Source organism: Monopterus albus, unplaced genomic scaffold, assembly GCF_001952655.1.
Source record: "Monopterus albus unplaced genomic scaffold, M_albus_1.0 scaffold61.1, whole genome shotgun sequence".
Taxonomy (NCBI): Eukaryota; Metazoa; Chordata; class Actinopteri; order Synbranchiformes; family Synbranchidae; genus Monopterus; species Monopterus albus.
In genome coordinates, this window is record NW_018127941.1 from 855,976 (window position 1) to 871,322 (window position 15,347).

The 15,347-nt window shown below is 37.4% G+C and overlaps 4 protein-coding genes across 4 annotated transcripts in view; 1 reads left to right on the forward strand and 3 right to left on the reverse strand.

Moving 5' to 3' along the window:
• Positions 1 to 3,312, forward strand: part of cts12 (cathepsin 12) — a 5,688-nt gene extending 2,376 nt beyond the window's left edge. Inside the window, exons 2-8 of the mRNA XM_020603344.1 lie at positions 5 to 120; positions 243 to 362; positions 1,833 to 1,997; positions 2,084 to 2,305; positions 2,386 to 2,554; positions 2,941 to 3,046; positions 3,213 to 3,312. Coding sequence (XP_020459000.1) covers positions 5 to 120; positions 243 to 362; positions 1,833 to 1,997; positions 2,084 to 2,305; positions 2,386 to 2,554; positions 2,941 to 3,046; positions 3,213 to 3,312 — 998 coding nt within the window. The remainder of the gene's footprint in view (positions 1 to 4; positions 121 to 242; positions 363 to 1,832; positions 1,998 to 2,083; positions 2,306 to 2,385; positions 2,555 to 2,940; positions 3,047 to 3,212) is intronic.
• Positions 3,313 to 6,252: 2,940 nt separating this feature from the next.
• LOC109962015 (granzyme E-like) lies at positions 6,253 to 12,967 on the reverse strand. Its single transcript, XM_020603345.1, has 6 exons — positions 12,940 to 12,967; positions 9,472 to 9,703; positions 9,150 to 9,276; positions 8,741 to 8,959; positions 8,446 to 8,620; positions 6,253 to 6,587 (listed from the first exon to the last, which is right to left on the reverse strand). Exons 1-5 carry the CDS (start codon positions 12,965 to 12,967, stop codon positions 8,468 to 8,470), a joined length of 759 nt encoding a protein of 252 aa, XP_020459001.1. The 3' UTR covers positions 6,253 to 6,587; positions 8,446 to 8,467.
• LOC109962083 (granzyme E-like) lies at positions 6,585 to 8,285 on the reverse strand. The gene is made up of 5 exons (XM_020603477.1): positions 8,024 to 8,285; positions 7,614 to 7,773; positions 7,292 to 7,418; positions 6,883 to 7,101; positions 6,585 to 6,762 (listed from the first exon to the last, which is right to left on the reverse strand). Exons 1-5 carry the CDS (start codon positions 8,214 to 8,216, stop codon positions 6,610 to 6,612), a joined length of 852 nt encoding a protein of 283 aa, XP_020459133.1. The 5' UTR covers positions 8,217 to 8,285; the 3' UTR covers positions 6,585 to 6,609.
• On the reverse strand, positions 12,709 to 14,568 carry LOC109962084 (granzyme G-like). Its single transcript, XM_020603478.1, has 5 exons — positions 14,494 to 14,568; positions 14,156 to 14,315; positions 13,859 to 13,988; positions 13,402 to 13,620; positions 12,709 to 13,292 (listed from the first exon to the last, which is right to left on the reverse strand). The coding sequence occupies exons 1-5, from the start codon at positions 14,549 to 14,551 to the stop codon at positions 13,101 to 13,103; spliced, it is 759 nt and encodes a 252-aa protein (XP_020459134.1). The 5' UTR covers positions 14,552 to 14,568; the 3' UTR covers positions 12,709 to 13,100.
• Between the last annotated feature and the right edge of the window lie 779 nt (positions 14,569 to 15,347).

Consider the following 15,347-nt stretch of genomic DNA (forward strand, 5'->3'; position numbering starts at 1 on the left):
GCAGCTCTGCTCTATGTCCTGCTGTGCAGCCCGCAGTGGGTGATGTCAGACTCAGATGAAGTTGTCCTGACTGAGTGGGAGATCTGGAAGAACAGCCACAGTGTATCCTATGATGAAATGGTGAGAAAAAATAGTGGAAAATGAAAAATGTGAGTCCACTTTAAAAAAAATACAGGCCCCAATAATAAATGCACATGTGCTCTGATTCTCATTTCTTTGATGTGTTTTCTGTAATCACACAGGATGACATGCAAAGAAGGGCCATCTGGGAGGAGAATAAGCAGATGATTGAAGACAATAATCAAGAGTTTTTCATGGGGATGAGGCCGTTCACTATGGCTATGAATAAATATGGAGACCTAGTAAGGCCTATTGTTTCCCTCTCAATCCTATAAGATTCCACAATTACAAATCAAGGCCACATATCTATCCATCCATCCATTTTCCTCCGCTTATCCGGGACCGGGTCGCGGGGGCAGCAGTCTAAGCAAAGATGCCCAGACATTAAAATATGCTAAAGGGTATTTCAAGTAAATATGAAGCCTTTGGTGACATTAACAAAGTGAGTTTGGGGAGAAATCCAATTAACGACCTAATTTTAAAATGTCAGTGTGGTTTAATTATCAATAATTTAAAACTGTAAAATAAACATGTCGTAGTGTCCTTGGGCAAGATATTGAATCCTTAGTTGCCCCTGGTGGCCAGGCAGCATCTGACAGCACCACCATCAGTAAGAAATTTCCCCATGGCGCTTAATAAAGTATAATAAATTTAAATAATAATAATAACAATATTATAGTAGTAGTAGTACATTGCATTTTATTGATCTGGACACATCTGTCCAAACTGACTATTCAGACAAAGCCCATTCTGGGTCAAAATAAAGACACTGGTGAGGTCTTACACTTCAAAGAATAGTCTGACATATTTGGAAATGGATTTCTTTACTTTAAGAGTCACATCTTCTCATTCATTGTGATTCTACAGCCAGTAGGTGGCTAACTTATTGGAGCATAAACAATGGAATAGTGGAGAGACAGTCTAGTCAGTCTAGTGTATCTCATGTGTTTAATCTTTACTTTTGGATAAAGCGAGGCTAACTGTTTCCTTCCATTTAGGCTTTGTGCTAAGCTATCCTGTTGCTGGTGGTAGCTTCATATTTAGCATACAGGCATGAATTGTATAGCTAATTAGCTTTAGAGATGCACATCGATGGATTTTGTTATCTTTGGACAGAGCCAGGCTAACTGTTTCCAGTGTTATTGTTAGGCTAAGCTAACTGCTGCTAGCTGTATTAAACATATAGGCATTAAAGTGGTGTTGAGCTTTTCATCTAACTCTTGGTAATTCCCAAAATGTCAAACTATTCCTTTACAATTCTTTGGCTTAATAAATAAGGTAAGTTGTTTTGATTAAATAATTTTCAAAATTGTATTTATTAATAACTGGACCAAATGTAGCTCTCCAATGGCACAGACAGCAATGGCAGCCTTGGTTACTGGCGCTCTCTTGTGTTTGTTGTTTTTCTTTGTTCCTCTGATGAACACTTGACCCACCACAACAGTATGACTGGACAATAACCCTCAGTGCAATAACTGTAAATATACATTGTACAGATTGTTATACTATACAGCCTTATGTTGGTCTACTGTTTACTTGCCCCTTGCATGGGGATATGTACGTGCACATTGAGAACCGATGTACCAGAGTCAAATACCTCATGTGTCTGACACACCTGGCCAATAAAGCAAATTTTGATTCTGATTCTGATATTAAACCTGTTAAAACCTGTTCAAATGGGCGGGGGACCTCTTTTTGTTCTCCATATGTAGACAAGACAGGAATACCAGGTTCTGCAAGGTGCCACAATAGATACCCAGTTTGCAAAGAGAGGGAAGGCCATCTCTGCCCGAAGGCTGCGTAACAATGCTAAGAAGCTAGATGGTTGGTTTGTTGACTACAGGAATATGGGTTATGTCACTCAGGTGAAAGATCAGGTAACATATTTCTAAAACACCTTAACAGACTTAATCAAACTGAAATATGAACACCTTCAAATCAAGGTTTTAAATATTTTTCACAGGGTTACTGTGGCTCATGCTGGGCATTCAGCACTACGGGAGCTATTGAGGGACAATTATATAAGAGGACCGGTCAACTTATATCCTTGAGTGAGCAGAATCTGGTGGACTGCTCCAAGTCGTATGGTACCTATGGCTGCAATGGTGCTTGGATGGCCAATGCTTATGACTACGTGATCAACAATGGGCTGCAGTCAACAGACACCTACCCTTACACCTCACTGGTGAGTCTGCTGACTTGGTCTCCATCTGAACAGTCACACAGTTCAATAATCTGTCTGTGAAACTGTATTTCTCTCAACAGGATACCCAGCCCTGCTACTACAACAGCAGACTTGCGGTTGCTCATATTAAAGACTACAGGTTTATACCCAAAGGAGATGAACAGGCTCTGGCTGATGCCGTGGCAACTATTGGTCCAGTCACAGTGGCTGTTGATGCTGATCATCCAAGCTTCCTGTTCTACAGTTCAGGTTAACTGTCTCAAATATTCCCTTTACATAGCCGTCTTGTCAGCATTGAAAAGGAGATTTTCTAAAATTTAAAGCTGCTTCAGTCAATGTTTTTATATTAACATTAAATCATTTTATTACATCTGGATAAAAGGTGTCGCTCGTAGTGACAAAACTGCAGGTAATTATTGTCCAAGTCTGCAATATTAGATTTACATGGGATTTATGTTCATCATGTGACCAGAAACTCAGCTTGTGTTTCTCCATGACTGCAGAATGTATGAAAAAACTCCCCATATGAATTTAAAAGGCAGTACTGCTGTATACAAATGCTGTCATTACAGTTGGTCTCTGCTGGTTCTAGGTGGGCAAAACTCAGCTAATGCCAGTTTAAATTTCTTTTACAGGAATATACGATGAGCCTAACTGTAACTCCAATAATCTGAGTCACGCAGTGCTGCTGGTTGGCTATGGCTCTGAAGGAGGCCAGGACTATTGGATCATCAAAAACAGGCCAGTTCACCAATGAACTTACACTTTAGAAAAACATAGGGTGATTCATCCATCCATCCATTTTTGATACCGCTTAGTCCCAAACGGGGTCATGGTTGATTCATCAAATGCTATTTTTTTCTATAATATTTTTGTTTTAATATGAATGTTTGTTTTTTATTTGCAGTTGGGGGACCAACTGGGGTGAAGGCGGCTACATGCGAATGATCCGGGATGGCAAAAACACTTGTGGCATTGCAAGCTATGCCTTGTACCCTATTTTATAATTTAGATGTTTCAGGAGCAATGAAGCTAATACTCATGTCTTCCACTGGCCTGTCAGTGGAGCTCCAGGAAACATCACTCATTACAGCTAATTTCATTTCTGAAGTAGTCCTGTTATCCATATTTTCTGCTGAACAATTCTGACACTGTTGTCAAAACCCCCAAATATGGTAAACAATTAAAATAGTTAAAGCAAAACAATATAACATTGGTCAGAAGTCATAAATTCCTCCATTTAGAAACAAAAAGTTGAATTTGTGAGTAACAAAATACACACAGACATTTTGCTACTACAACCTTTCTTAGCCCAGTAAGATCAGTAGCTTATAGTAACTAATTTTGGCTACTGTTAGCAAACTTACAGTAGTGTATCATGGACATTACTGAGTGAACTTGCTGATTTTATGACTGTTTTCCATTTGTGCTACTGTTATAGTAGCTTAGCATTTTAGAAATGCTATACAGCTCAGCATTTAGTGGCAGATGTTCATCACACTTCCAGAACAAAAGATTTCACAAAGACCGGTGAATTAATTTTGCTGTGCCACTTTCTGGAGTGCCCAGGCCTCTGCTCTCGCCTGTAGCCACACTGGCCACTGTTCCTAAAGAATTACATGGTCTTGTTTTATCATATTATTAAAAATTATTCATTGCCACTATGCTATCCCAATCATTTAGGAAACTATACCAAATAGAGTAAATCAGGATGTCTTGCTTGTGAATTTTTGACTCATCAGTCACTGTGACTGGGCAATGATGGCCACCTATTTCAACTGTCATGACTGCAAAACTTTGGTATTTTTGTTACAGTAACACTTGTTTCATGTAGTAGAAACTGACAAACTGAAGAAATTACATGTGGAGAGAAGAAGGGATAGAGGTTGGTGATGGGGGACATATTCAAATCTGAACTCTGAACCTGGTGGCCTCAGTGTTTCAGACCTCAACTTGCATCTGCTTGAGACAGAACAACTAAATGGTGCTTTTTATTTTCAGTGCGCTGTACTGTTTTGTGATTGGACACTTTTTGGTTCTTTTTTGTTGACTATATTCATCATTGAACCAGTTGACAATAAAGTTATAAACATTTTCTTCTAAGTGTGTTTGTCCACTGCTTCTGAAAGATCTTAAAGTAAAACCACACCTCACTGAACTTTGAACCTAAATGTGCATTAGTCTGCTGTCATTTGTGCTCCCTGTGTCTTATAGACCAGCTTTTCTTTGTGTGTATCACATAAACAGCTCCAAGGTTAATCTGCTCCAGGGTTTTCCTGAAGAGGAGAGGAACGCTTGTTTCTCTGCTACACTCACATGACATATTGAAACGCTTATAATGCAGTGGAATATATCTTTGCTTTGTGGTGTGGTGCGATTGTTTTTGCTCTGCTTTGCTGAGGTTTGTTCCTCTCTTGAGAAACATACAAAGTGTTGGCATGACAGACACACTCAGATCCATCAAAAGACACAGCACAAAAAAGTTCTGTGATCCCTCCTGCAGCAACCACACAGCAGGTGCTATCACTCAGGTAATGCAGCTCTTGCTGGGTTTTCTGTGGCACATAATAGCTTTTGTATTTATATTTCACCAACAAGGAGATTATGTGGAGCTAAACAAGGTCAAGGAATAATTTATTGTTAAACTTGACATCGTTTGAAAAGGGGTCAGAATTTTATTCTGATGTGTAAAGTTAGTATTAACTCTTTATAGAACACTGCTAGTTGTTCGTTGTGTCTGGTCTAAATTACCTCCAGAACTGTCTGTTCAACACTGCCAGTGACCATTGTGAACAGTGTAAAGAGGGTTACTATGGAAATACAGCCAACAGAACCTGTCGTATCCATCCATGACCCTTTATATGGAACAAGTCAGTCTTTTTTTTACTACCTAGGTCAACAAAGCTCACTTCAGTGTTTCTGCATCAGTATGAGGACTATATTTATTCTTTCTTAGTTTTGCACTGTTTCATCTGGACATCGACTCAGGGGTGGCTGAATGCCCGTGTAAACATGTTTACAGTGAAGGCAGATGTGAGAGGTTTGTCTGCTGATCAATAAATGGTACATTACCAAACATGACCATCATTTGTATTTCAAGATTATGACCATTAGTGCAAAAACATTGCCTCCTAATCCCCATGGTCCACTGCTCAGTGCTACTAAAAAGACAAGTAATTTATGTTAGTACTGTATGCAAGTTTGTTTCTAAAAATAAAAATAAAAAAAATATCCAAAAGCAGCTTTTTTCTTCTTGTTTCTTTTCTTGTTAAGGTGTGCATGTGGTTACTATGGCAATCCAAAGGTGCCTGGAGCCAATTGTAAACTCTGTCACTGCAAAGTTGGGACTTTGTTTGTGTTTCTCTGACTGGAGGTAAATAAAAAAAAAAAATTCCCTACTCGCCCCCCGCTTTTTGACAAATACTGTACCACTTACTATTAGATTTACATTTTTCTCAGCATTAGTATTCTGACAAAATGCCTCCAGAAATATCCATCAAGACATAAACAGTATCATTCTTGTCCCCCCTAAGTTATATTGATACCCAAAAATGACAGTGAGAAAATATTAGGATGTCACATGGTAATTGATTATAGCTGAGCTAAAATAAATTAAGTAAATATTTTATATTTTGCTTCTAAGATTGAAGACTGAATCTGCAAGAATCAAACATGTGCGCTTGCCTTTCTATCGTATATTGTTAAGAATGTTCTGAATTCAGCAAGTGAATAGTGAATTTCTTGCTGTTGCATCAATACACTTTGATCACAAGGAGGGAATGTTGTCTTTTTTTTCATACCTGAAAAGGGAAGTGTATAGAGGCACTGAGATATCATGGAGAGAGAGAGACAGAGTTTCATAAGATTGTACAAAAGAAACAGAGGAGTCTGTGTTCTCATTTGATCAAGTCAAAAGAATGTGCACAAAGCAGTAACGTTTAATGCATATAATATATTTAAGACCAGGATGACATACATTAATTTATGACTTTATGCCATACTTAATTTGTGTATCATGAATGATTTGTTTATCTCTAGCTTGGAAAAGTCACATCTGCAAGATGTGCTACTGTGCCAAGTCAAATTCATATAGTTTCAGTGTTTTCATTCAACTTTCCAAACAAACATTTGATAGCATCAAAGTTAGGAATATTTAGATGAATTACTTTTAAAGCAAGCAAGCCCAGACTTTGGTCTAGTGGTCACATTAACATGTGATATTAGCATCTCATTTATCAGCTTTTGAGCTCTGCAATGTTTTACAGATAGTATAAATCCAAATGTTCAAATGCCTTAGAGTGTTTTCATACAATTTTCATGGTAGATTCAATCCATTCTTTAATGTCAGGTATCTTAGTATAGACATATGTTTTTAGATCTGATTTTGTTTTAAAGAAACCAGCAAACACCCCATATGCCTTTCCATCTTCACAGACCAATGGACCGCCAGAGTCTCCCTGGAAATACATCCACAGTATGTAATGAGTGCTTCAACATTGCATCAGCAGAAGTGAATGAATTACAATTATTGACCAGATATGTTTGTCTGTTATATTACATAATTGTTTGTATAGTACCTCAGCTGGTCCAGTTTCTCCCTCAGAGCAGTAGAGATTGTCCTCATCACACCGCTTATGATCAATGAGCTTTACATTGACTTCCATGAGCACGACAGAGTTCAAGTCTGAAGTATTATCCCTGCCCCAGCCAGAGACGGTACATGCTTTTGGCAAACCACTGTGGTCTCCTAGAGCAATGGGTCTCACGTTTTTGTTGAAATGTGCCTTGGAGCTCAACTTGAGGAACCGGGACAGATAAAAATATATTTTTGCACATCAATATGTACAGTGTAATTACAATACTGCTTTGTTTCATTCATTGCTAATAAAATATTGAGAAACACAAGTTGATAATGATGGAAAAAAGGCTAAATCAAATTCTACTGTGAAGTACAAGCATTTTAAATACAGTTCTCATTTATTTTACCTTAAGAAGCATTATGTCATTTTTGCAAGTTCCGTTGAAGTCTTTATGTGGAAATGATCTCTCAACATATTTACCCTGTACTTCGGCTTTGTTATGAAAATTGTGAAGTCCTAGTAAGACATAGGACCTGAAATGATAAAATAAAGATAAAAAGTTATCTGGGAGTAAATAGATTAGATTTTTGGTCAAAGCATTGTATTCACATTTTTGTCACAGCTCATGAAGCCCTCATGCAGTGTATTCATCTATGTTGTTGGGATAAGAAATCTTCTCAAAGGCTCAAGAATTCACAGTTGGTAAACCTGAAGTGTAATAGACTGACTTGGCTTGACAGTGGGCTGCAGTGATCACGAAGTCCTCATTCAGAAGGAAGCCACCGCAGTACTTTTTTTCACCATTACTTGTGTGGCACTCCAAAAGCGCCATGTATGTCCTGCTATGTGGCACAGCCTCATGGCCTCCGATAATTTTTGCTGTATGAGCTGGGAAAAACAAAAAATATAAATGTATGTGCAATATGTATAAATGTATGTGTATAAAGCCAAAATGATATCACAGTTTGAACATAAACTGAACACCTTCATGACAACAACATTTACTGTAGGACAGCCATGTTAAACTGAATTAGTTTCACTGTACTTATTCATCTGAAACCTGAGGGTGGAATCTAGATCCTCATATAATGTAGCTTAAGTATATAGTATAATATTCTTACATACCATAACAACTTACCTTGGCCATCAAGACTTATCACAAGTATCAGTATTACCAGTTTACAATTGATGAACATGGTGAGATCACAGTCCAGCTGAGCTACTGAAGAGCAGAGGCACACTTCACTGAAAATGTCAGTCTTTAAATGCTTCCTTGTATTAAAGGAAGAAGGAAGTGTTTGTGTAGTTTTCAGGATGTGGCTTTGAGTCATATTTCTAAAGATGCCATATCTTTATCACCTCCATAGCATAATGAAAGTTAAGAGTTTAGTAGTACAAAACAACATCCTTTAGACAATCTTTAATAATGTTCAATTCAGTTCAATTTTATTTGTATAGCGCCAAATCACAACAAAGGTCATCTCAGGACACTTTACAAAGGTCTAGACCTCACTATTATTAGCATTCAACCATTGTATATATTACAAAAAAGAGCCAAATGTTCAAATGCCTTAGAGTGTTTTCATACAATTTTCATGGTAGATTCAATCCATTCTTTAAAGTCAGGTATCTTAGTATAGACATGTGTTTTTAGACCTGTTTCTGTTTTAAAGAAACCAGCAATCACCCCGTATGCCTTTTCATCTTCACAGACCAATGGACCGCCAGAGTCTCCCTGGAAATACATCCACAGTATGTAATGAGTGCTTCAACATTGCATCAGCAGAAGTGAATGAATTACAATTATTGACCAGATTTGTTTGTCTGTTATGTTACATAATTGTTTGTATAGTACCTTAGCTGGTCCAGTCTCTCCCTTGGAGCAGTAGAGCTTGTCCTCATCACACCGCTTATGATCAATGAGCTTTACATTGACTTCCATGAGCACGACAGAGTTCAATTCTGAAGTATTATCCCTGCCCCAGCCAGAGACGGTACATGCTTTTGGCAAACCACTGTGGTCTCCTAGAGCAATGGGTCTCACGTTTTTGTTGAAATGTGCCTTGGAGCTCAACTTGAGGAACCGGGACAGATAAAAATATATTTTTGCACATCAATATGTACAGTGTAATTACAATACTGCTTTGTTTCATTCATTGCTAATAAAATATTGAGAAACACAAGTTGATAATGATGGAAAAAAGGCTAAATCAAATTCTACTGTGAAGTACAAGCATTTTAAATACAGTTCTCATTTATTTTACCTTAAGAAGCATTATGTCATTTTTGTAAGTTCCGTTGAAGTCTTTATGTGGAAATGATCTCTCAACATATTTACCCTGTACTTCGGCTTTGTTATGAAAATTGTGAAGTCCTAGTAAGACATAGGACCTGAAATGATAAAATAAAGATAAAAAGTTATCTGGGAGTAAATAGATTAGATTTTTGGTCAAAGCATTGTATTCACATTTTTGTCACAGCTCATGAAGCCCTCATGCAGTGTATTCATCTATGTTGTTGGGATAAGAAATCTTCTCAAAGGCTCAAGAATTCACAGTTGGTAAACCTGAAGTGTAATAGACTGACTTGGCTTGACAGTGGGCTGCAGTGATCACGAAGTCCTCATTCAGAAGGAAGCCACCGCAGTACTTTTTTTCACCATTACTTGTGTGGCACTCCAAAAGCGCCATGTATGGCCTGCTATGTGGCACAGCCTCATGGCCTCCGCAAACAACACTGAGGGCTGCTGTACCAGAGGCAAATACCTCGTTTGTCGAACACACCTGGCCAATAAAGTTGATTCTGAATCTGAGGAAACCTGGAGAAAGGTACAGGGGGAGAGACGGCACACAGAGAGGAGACACATGGTTAGTGACTCATAATGATGGCATATAGATGCATGGAGGGAGAGGAGAGGACAGAGCAGAAGACAGAGGAGGAGAGGAGCTCAGAGCATCATGGGGGACCTCCAGTAGTCTAGACCTATAGCAGCATAACTAAGGGAAGGCTCAGGGTCACCTGATCCAGCCCTAACTATAAGATTTATCAAAAAGGAAAGTCTTAAGTCTAATCTTAAAGGTAGAGAGGGTGTCCGCCTCCCGAACTGAGACTGGGAGTTGGTTCCATAGGAGAGGAGCTTGATAGCTAAAGGCTCTGCCTCCCATTCTACTTCTGTGGACTCTAGGAACCACAAGTAAACCTGCACTCTGAGAGCGAACTGCTCTGTTAGGATGATAAGGCTCTACGAGGTCTTTAAGATACGATGGAGCCTTGTCATTAAGGGCTTTGTATGTTAGGAGAAGGATTTTAAATTCTATTCTGAATTTTACAGGGAGCCAGTGGAGAGAAACTAATATGAGAGAGATATGATCTCTCTTGCTAGTTCCTGTCAGTACTCTGGCTGCAGCATTTTGGATTAACGGGAGGCTTTTTAGGGAATTATTGGGACATCCTGATAGTAAAGAGTTACAGTAGTCCAGCCTGGAACTAACAAATGCATGGACCAGTTTTTTAGCATCACTTTGAGACAGGATGCTCCTAATTTTTGCAATATTGCGCAGGTGAAAGAAGGCAGATCTAGAGACTTGGTTTATGTGTGATTTAAAGAACATATTCTGATCAAAGATGACTCCAATAAGTCCAGTTGATTTTTTCTAAGGTTTTTTCAGTTTACTATGACCTGGATGACTGAGAATCTGCACAGACTTGATATAACATTGTTATATGGAAAACTATTATTATATGTAATAGTATTATAATACTGTATAGTGTTATTATGTAAATGGTATGTGTGTATATATGTTGTAGTCTACAGTGTATAGTACTGTGTATGTGTTTTATATACTACAGTATATGTGTGTGTATGCAGTATGTACTGCATATACACCTGTACTATGCAATGTTATCAGTGAGCTACCAAAAAAATGAAAATGTCAACAAGATTTTGTTGAATAAAAAAGGTAATCTAACAGAAGACTTCATCTTTATACTTACACAGTATATAGCAAAATAATCTTTTTTTAGTCTTGTTTTTTAAGCAAGAAGCTAATCTACAATATATTCTTTATCAACCAAGTTCATTACGAATTGTGAAACAGGATGCAGGCCACTAAAAAGTTATTGCATAACAGCATATACTGTCAGATCATAGCACGATTACCCCTTTTACCAAAACTGATTACTGAGAAAACTAATGGCAGCATGAGATTGTGGCAGATGTTTTGAGGTATCTACAAACCTGCTACTGGCAATAATGATATAATTAAAATAAAATAAAATGGGGAGTTGCAAATATTGTTTTGTGGGTAAAGATGATAGATATCTAATTGAGGTAGGCTATGTAAACACCTAGTATAAGTGAGAGATAGTGTCTGTTATAAGAAGTCTAAATTTAGCAGTAAGCTTAACTATTATACATCTGTCTTGCTTCTAAAGAGCATGTGTCAGCTTCCAGATGTGCACAATAGTGCCATTCTTTCTATACAGTATGAGCAATGCATTTGTTTGTTTGTTTGTTTTGTTTTGTTATTCCTATGTAAGAAGAGTATGAGCCTGGTTTGGTTGTCCTATGTTATAATGCAACAGCCACCTGGGTGTTGATGACAGACCTACTATAGCTAGATACAACTGATTTTTGTAACACTAGTACAATTAATAAACATTACTTGCTAGTGTTACGGTCAAGACCACCTAAACCAAGACCAAGTCATGACCAAGACCAGAGTGTATCAAGACCAAGATTTTAAGGGATTTTAAGACCAAGACCAGACAGTGCAACTCCCATACTGCACGACACACTTGCGATAAAATGTGGACCATGCAAAAGGCACTACATAAATTCATCTGAATGATCGGCATTTGCATAAAAACACCCAATGAAAGCAAATGAATATTTCTTTTCATTCAACTTTTATATTGTATTTTATACTGTGTATATTATATATTCACTCACCAGCCACTTTATTAGGTACACCTGTACTATTGTACAGTGCAACACTTCCACCTTAACATCTGTGTTTATGAAGCTCAAATGTTTCAGGTTTTGGTGAAGTTGTGCTAAATGTATAAATTTAATTATGTGTCTATTATTGATGTCATAGTTAAAGGTGGTGTTGTACTGACTACTACAGGCTTATTCTTTCCTGACATTTGTTTCAACACAACTTCAGAATCAGAATCTGCTTTATTGGCCGGGTGTGTCGGACACACGAGGAATTTGACTCAGGTACATCGCTCTCAATGTGCAAACAGTAAACCAGCATATGGCTGTGTAATATAACAAAATTGCAGTATTAACATCAACAACCAGTGCAAACAATGCAGAAAAAGCAGTATAAACAGACAGTAAGTAACTTACAGTATTACCTAGGTATAACCTAAGTTTTACAGTAGCATCGTATAAAATGTATATGTTTTAAACATGCTTTAGCGTGTATGTGTTAAATAAAGAAAGGTAGATTTAAAATATGTGAGCTGCTTGATCATATAAAATAAATGTAGCGTAGATTTAATAAGTACATAGAATATAATAAGCATAGAGAATAGCTACATGGTACTGAAAGTAGGGAGCTTATATAATAGTGCCTAAACAATATCAAAATAATCATTTTACAGTTTAAAAACAAAATGTGCTTGTATGTGAAAAATGGCAGAAGACATGTCCACCCTGAACACTGGCCTTTCTGTCTGTTAACAAAGCACAGATCTGATTAGGCTCAGGGCCATAAATGAGAGGAGAGTTTCAGCTCGAAATTTAGATATTGAATAGTGAGTCTCTTTTTTTGCATCAATAGTCTTTGGTCACAAGGAGGGAATGGTGTCTTTTTTAAATTTTATTCATATGCATACACTGTGAAAGAGCAACAGTTTATTGTTTGATGTATAATGGTACATTTGATCAAGTTAGAAAGAAGCTGCACAAAGCAATGTTGTCTTTAATACATACAATGTTGTTTTCAAGTACAGCACAACACAGTTTCTACAGAGCATTCAGTTGATATTACAGCTATTAAACAGTGTTGAATCTATGCAAAAAATGTTAATTTTATGGCATACATAATTTGACATCATCAAACGTAGGCATGTTTTGATTTAATCTGTGTAAAGCAAGCAAGTCCAGACTTTTGTCTCATGGCCCCACTGATATGGAATCAGTGGCAATATTAGCAATTATAATCTCAAGATCTGCAATGTTTTACAAATAAACTGAAATACTGTTAATCCAAATCAAGCGTTACGTACTTAGAGCTTTTCCACGCATTTCTTATGGTCGAAGTGACCCAGCTTTTGTAGTGAGAGATCTTAGAATAAAAATGTATTGGCGGGGCACCTGAGTGTGGTTTTAATGAGTTTGACACTACCCCATATGCCTTTCCATCTTCGCAGACCAATGGACCACCATAGTCTCCCTGGAAGTACATCCACAGCATACAATGATTGCTTCAGCAGAAGTGAATGAATTATCATTATTGGCCTAGAGTTTGTCTTTGTTATGTTATGTAAATGTCTGTATAGTACCTCAGCTGGTCCAGTCTCTCCCTTAGAGCAGTAGTTGTTCTCCATAGAGCACCGGATATCATCAATGAGCGTTACATTGACTTCCTTGAGCACGACAGACATAAATTCTGAAGTATTATCCCTGCCCCAGCCAGAGACAATACATGCTTTTGGCAAACCACTGTGGTCTCCGAGAGCAATGGGTCTCACGTTTTTGTTGAAATGTGCCTTGGAGCTCAACTTGAGGAACAGGAAGAGATAAAAATATATATATTTTAAATAAAAAAAATACTGAATTTTGAAGCTGAAATATCAGTTCACATTTCTCCAGTGATCACATTTGCCTGTTGTAATATATTTCAGGCAAACTATTGTTCACTGATTATGAATGCATACATGATATGATGTAAAAGAAAAACTGCAAATTGCAAAATGGACAAAAGCAAATTAATGCCATTACCAGCAAACATTTTCTTACCTTAAGAAGCATTATGTCATTTTTATAAGAGGTTGCATTGAAAGCCTTATGTGGAAATGTTTGGTCCACAGGTATAGGTTGTATGTTCTCGATCGGAGAGCGGTGTGCTCCTATATAGACAAAGATGTGCCTGAAAAGACAAAAATGAAGATAAAAAGTTATCTGAGCGTAAATATACTAGATTTTTGGTCAGATCATAGTATTCACAAAAAATAATAAATAAATGTTTTATCATAAGAAATCTTCTCAGGGGTTTGAAAATTCACAGCAGGTAAACCTGAAGTGTATTAGACTGACTTGGCTTGGCAGTGGGCTGCAGACATCACAAAGTCCTCATTCAGAAGGAAGCCACCACAGTACTTTGGTTTACCATCAGTTGTGTGCTGCTTCACAAGCACCATGTATGGCCTGCTATGTGGCACAGCCTCATGGCCTCCAATAATTTTCCCTGTATGAACTGGGAAAAAATTAAATACATAGATATTCAAAGCAAAGCGATGACAACTGATCTTACTGATGTCTTGAACAGTTTTCCTGAACTGACCAAAACTGTCTAATATGTATACAATATCAAGCTGGAAAAGTAAAAATAAAAAGTAAATTATATGCAGCAGATAAAATGTTATCTAACTTACCTTGGCTATCAAGAGATAGCACAAGTATCAGTATTGCCAGTTTACAATGGATGAACATGGCGAGATCACAGTCCAGCTGAGCTACTGAAGAGAAGAGTTACACTTCACTGACAATTCTGTCTTTAAATACTTCCTTGTATTAGATAGAAGGAGGTGCTTGTGTAGTTTGCATAAGCAAATGATATGGCTTTTGAGCAACATTCATAAAGGAGACACCTATATGACAGTACTAGTCTAAAGTTGTTAGACAACTTTGTTTACATACACAATATGTAATGCAACATTATGGTTCAGCTAGGTTGAAAATATGAATGTGATAAGAATGTGCAGACATGACATAAATCCTGATTGGTTATATTTGTTACTGTGTTTTGCTGACCTTTCAACTGAAGTCTTTTGATAGGTAATTAATGTATCTTTATATCAAAAAAATATGGACTGGACTGACAATTCCATACATTTACATTATATGAAATGCTACTTCTCAGGTATGTCAGTGACCACAAGTGTCAGGTCAAATGGTACAAATTTGGGGATAATTCAGATCACTGTAGTAAACTGTCATAGTTCATCCACTGATGCCTCTGTGGTAATACTCACAGCTTCTCTATTAATATTTTTATGTTCAAAGCCGTGGCTTTCTCAGAGGAGGCTCTATGTCTGTCACACAGACCCAAAGGTAACATTATTTTGGTGTTATCATGCCATAAGTCAGTGCATAAAAATACGACTTGTCTGAAAGTGTGGTTTGTGGAACTTCAAGTGAAATGTATCCTCTGAGCTACCAGAGGAATGAACAAGTCATTATAATTCTGTTGGAGCCAGCATTTTTTATAAACCACCATTAAGCAAGG

What these genes read in the sequence shown, in the direction of transcription:
- LOC109962083 (XM_020603477.1), bottom strand. Translation starts at nt 8,216, where the DNA reads ATGACTCAAAGCCACATCCTGAAAACTACACAAACACTTCCTTCTTCC. An exon ending in GCAGCCCACTGTCAAGCCAA is followed by an intron (nt 7,419 to 7,613) that starts GTCAGTCTATTA and finishes TTATCATTTCAG; the next exon opens with GTCCTATGTCTTACTAGGAC. An exon ending in ATGACATAATGCTTCTTAAG is followed by an intron (nt 7,102 to 7,291) that starts GTAAAATAAATG and finishes CGGTTCCTCAAG; the next exon opens with TTGAGCTCCAAGGCACATTT.
- LOC109962015 (XM_020603345.1), bottom strand. Translation starts at nt 12,967, where the DNA reads ATGCCTACGTTTGATGATGTCAAATTAT. An exon ending in GCAGCCCACTGTCAAGCCAA is followed by an intron (nt 9,277 to 9,471) that starts GTCAGTCTATTA and finishes TTATCATTTCAG; the next exon opens with GTCCTATGTCTTACTAGGAC. An exon ending in ATGACATAATGCTTCTTAAG is followed by an intron (nt 8,960 to 9,149) that starts GTAAAATAAATG and finishes CGGTTCCTCAAG; the next exon opens with TTGAGCTCCAAGGCACATTT.
- LOC109962084 (XM_020603478.1), bottom strand. Translation starts at nt 14,551, where the DNA reads ATGTTCATCCATTGTAAACTGGCAATACTGATACTTGTGCTATCTCTT. An exon ending in GCTATCTCTTGATAGCCAAG is followed by an intron (nt 14,316 to 14,493) that starts GTAAGTTAGATA and finishes ATTTTTTCCCAG; the next exon opens with TTCATACAGGGAAAATTATT. An exon ending in GCAGCCCACTGCCAAGCCAA is followed by an intron (nt 13,989 to 14,155) that starts GTCAGTCTAATA and finishes TTGTCTTTTCAG; the next exon opens with GCACATCTTTGTCTATATAG.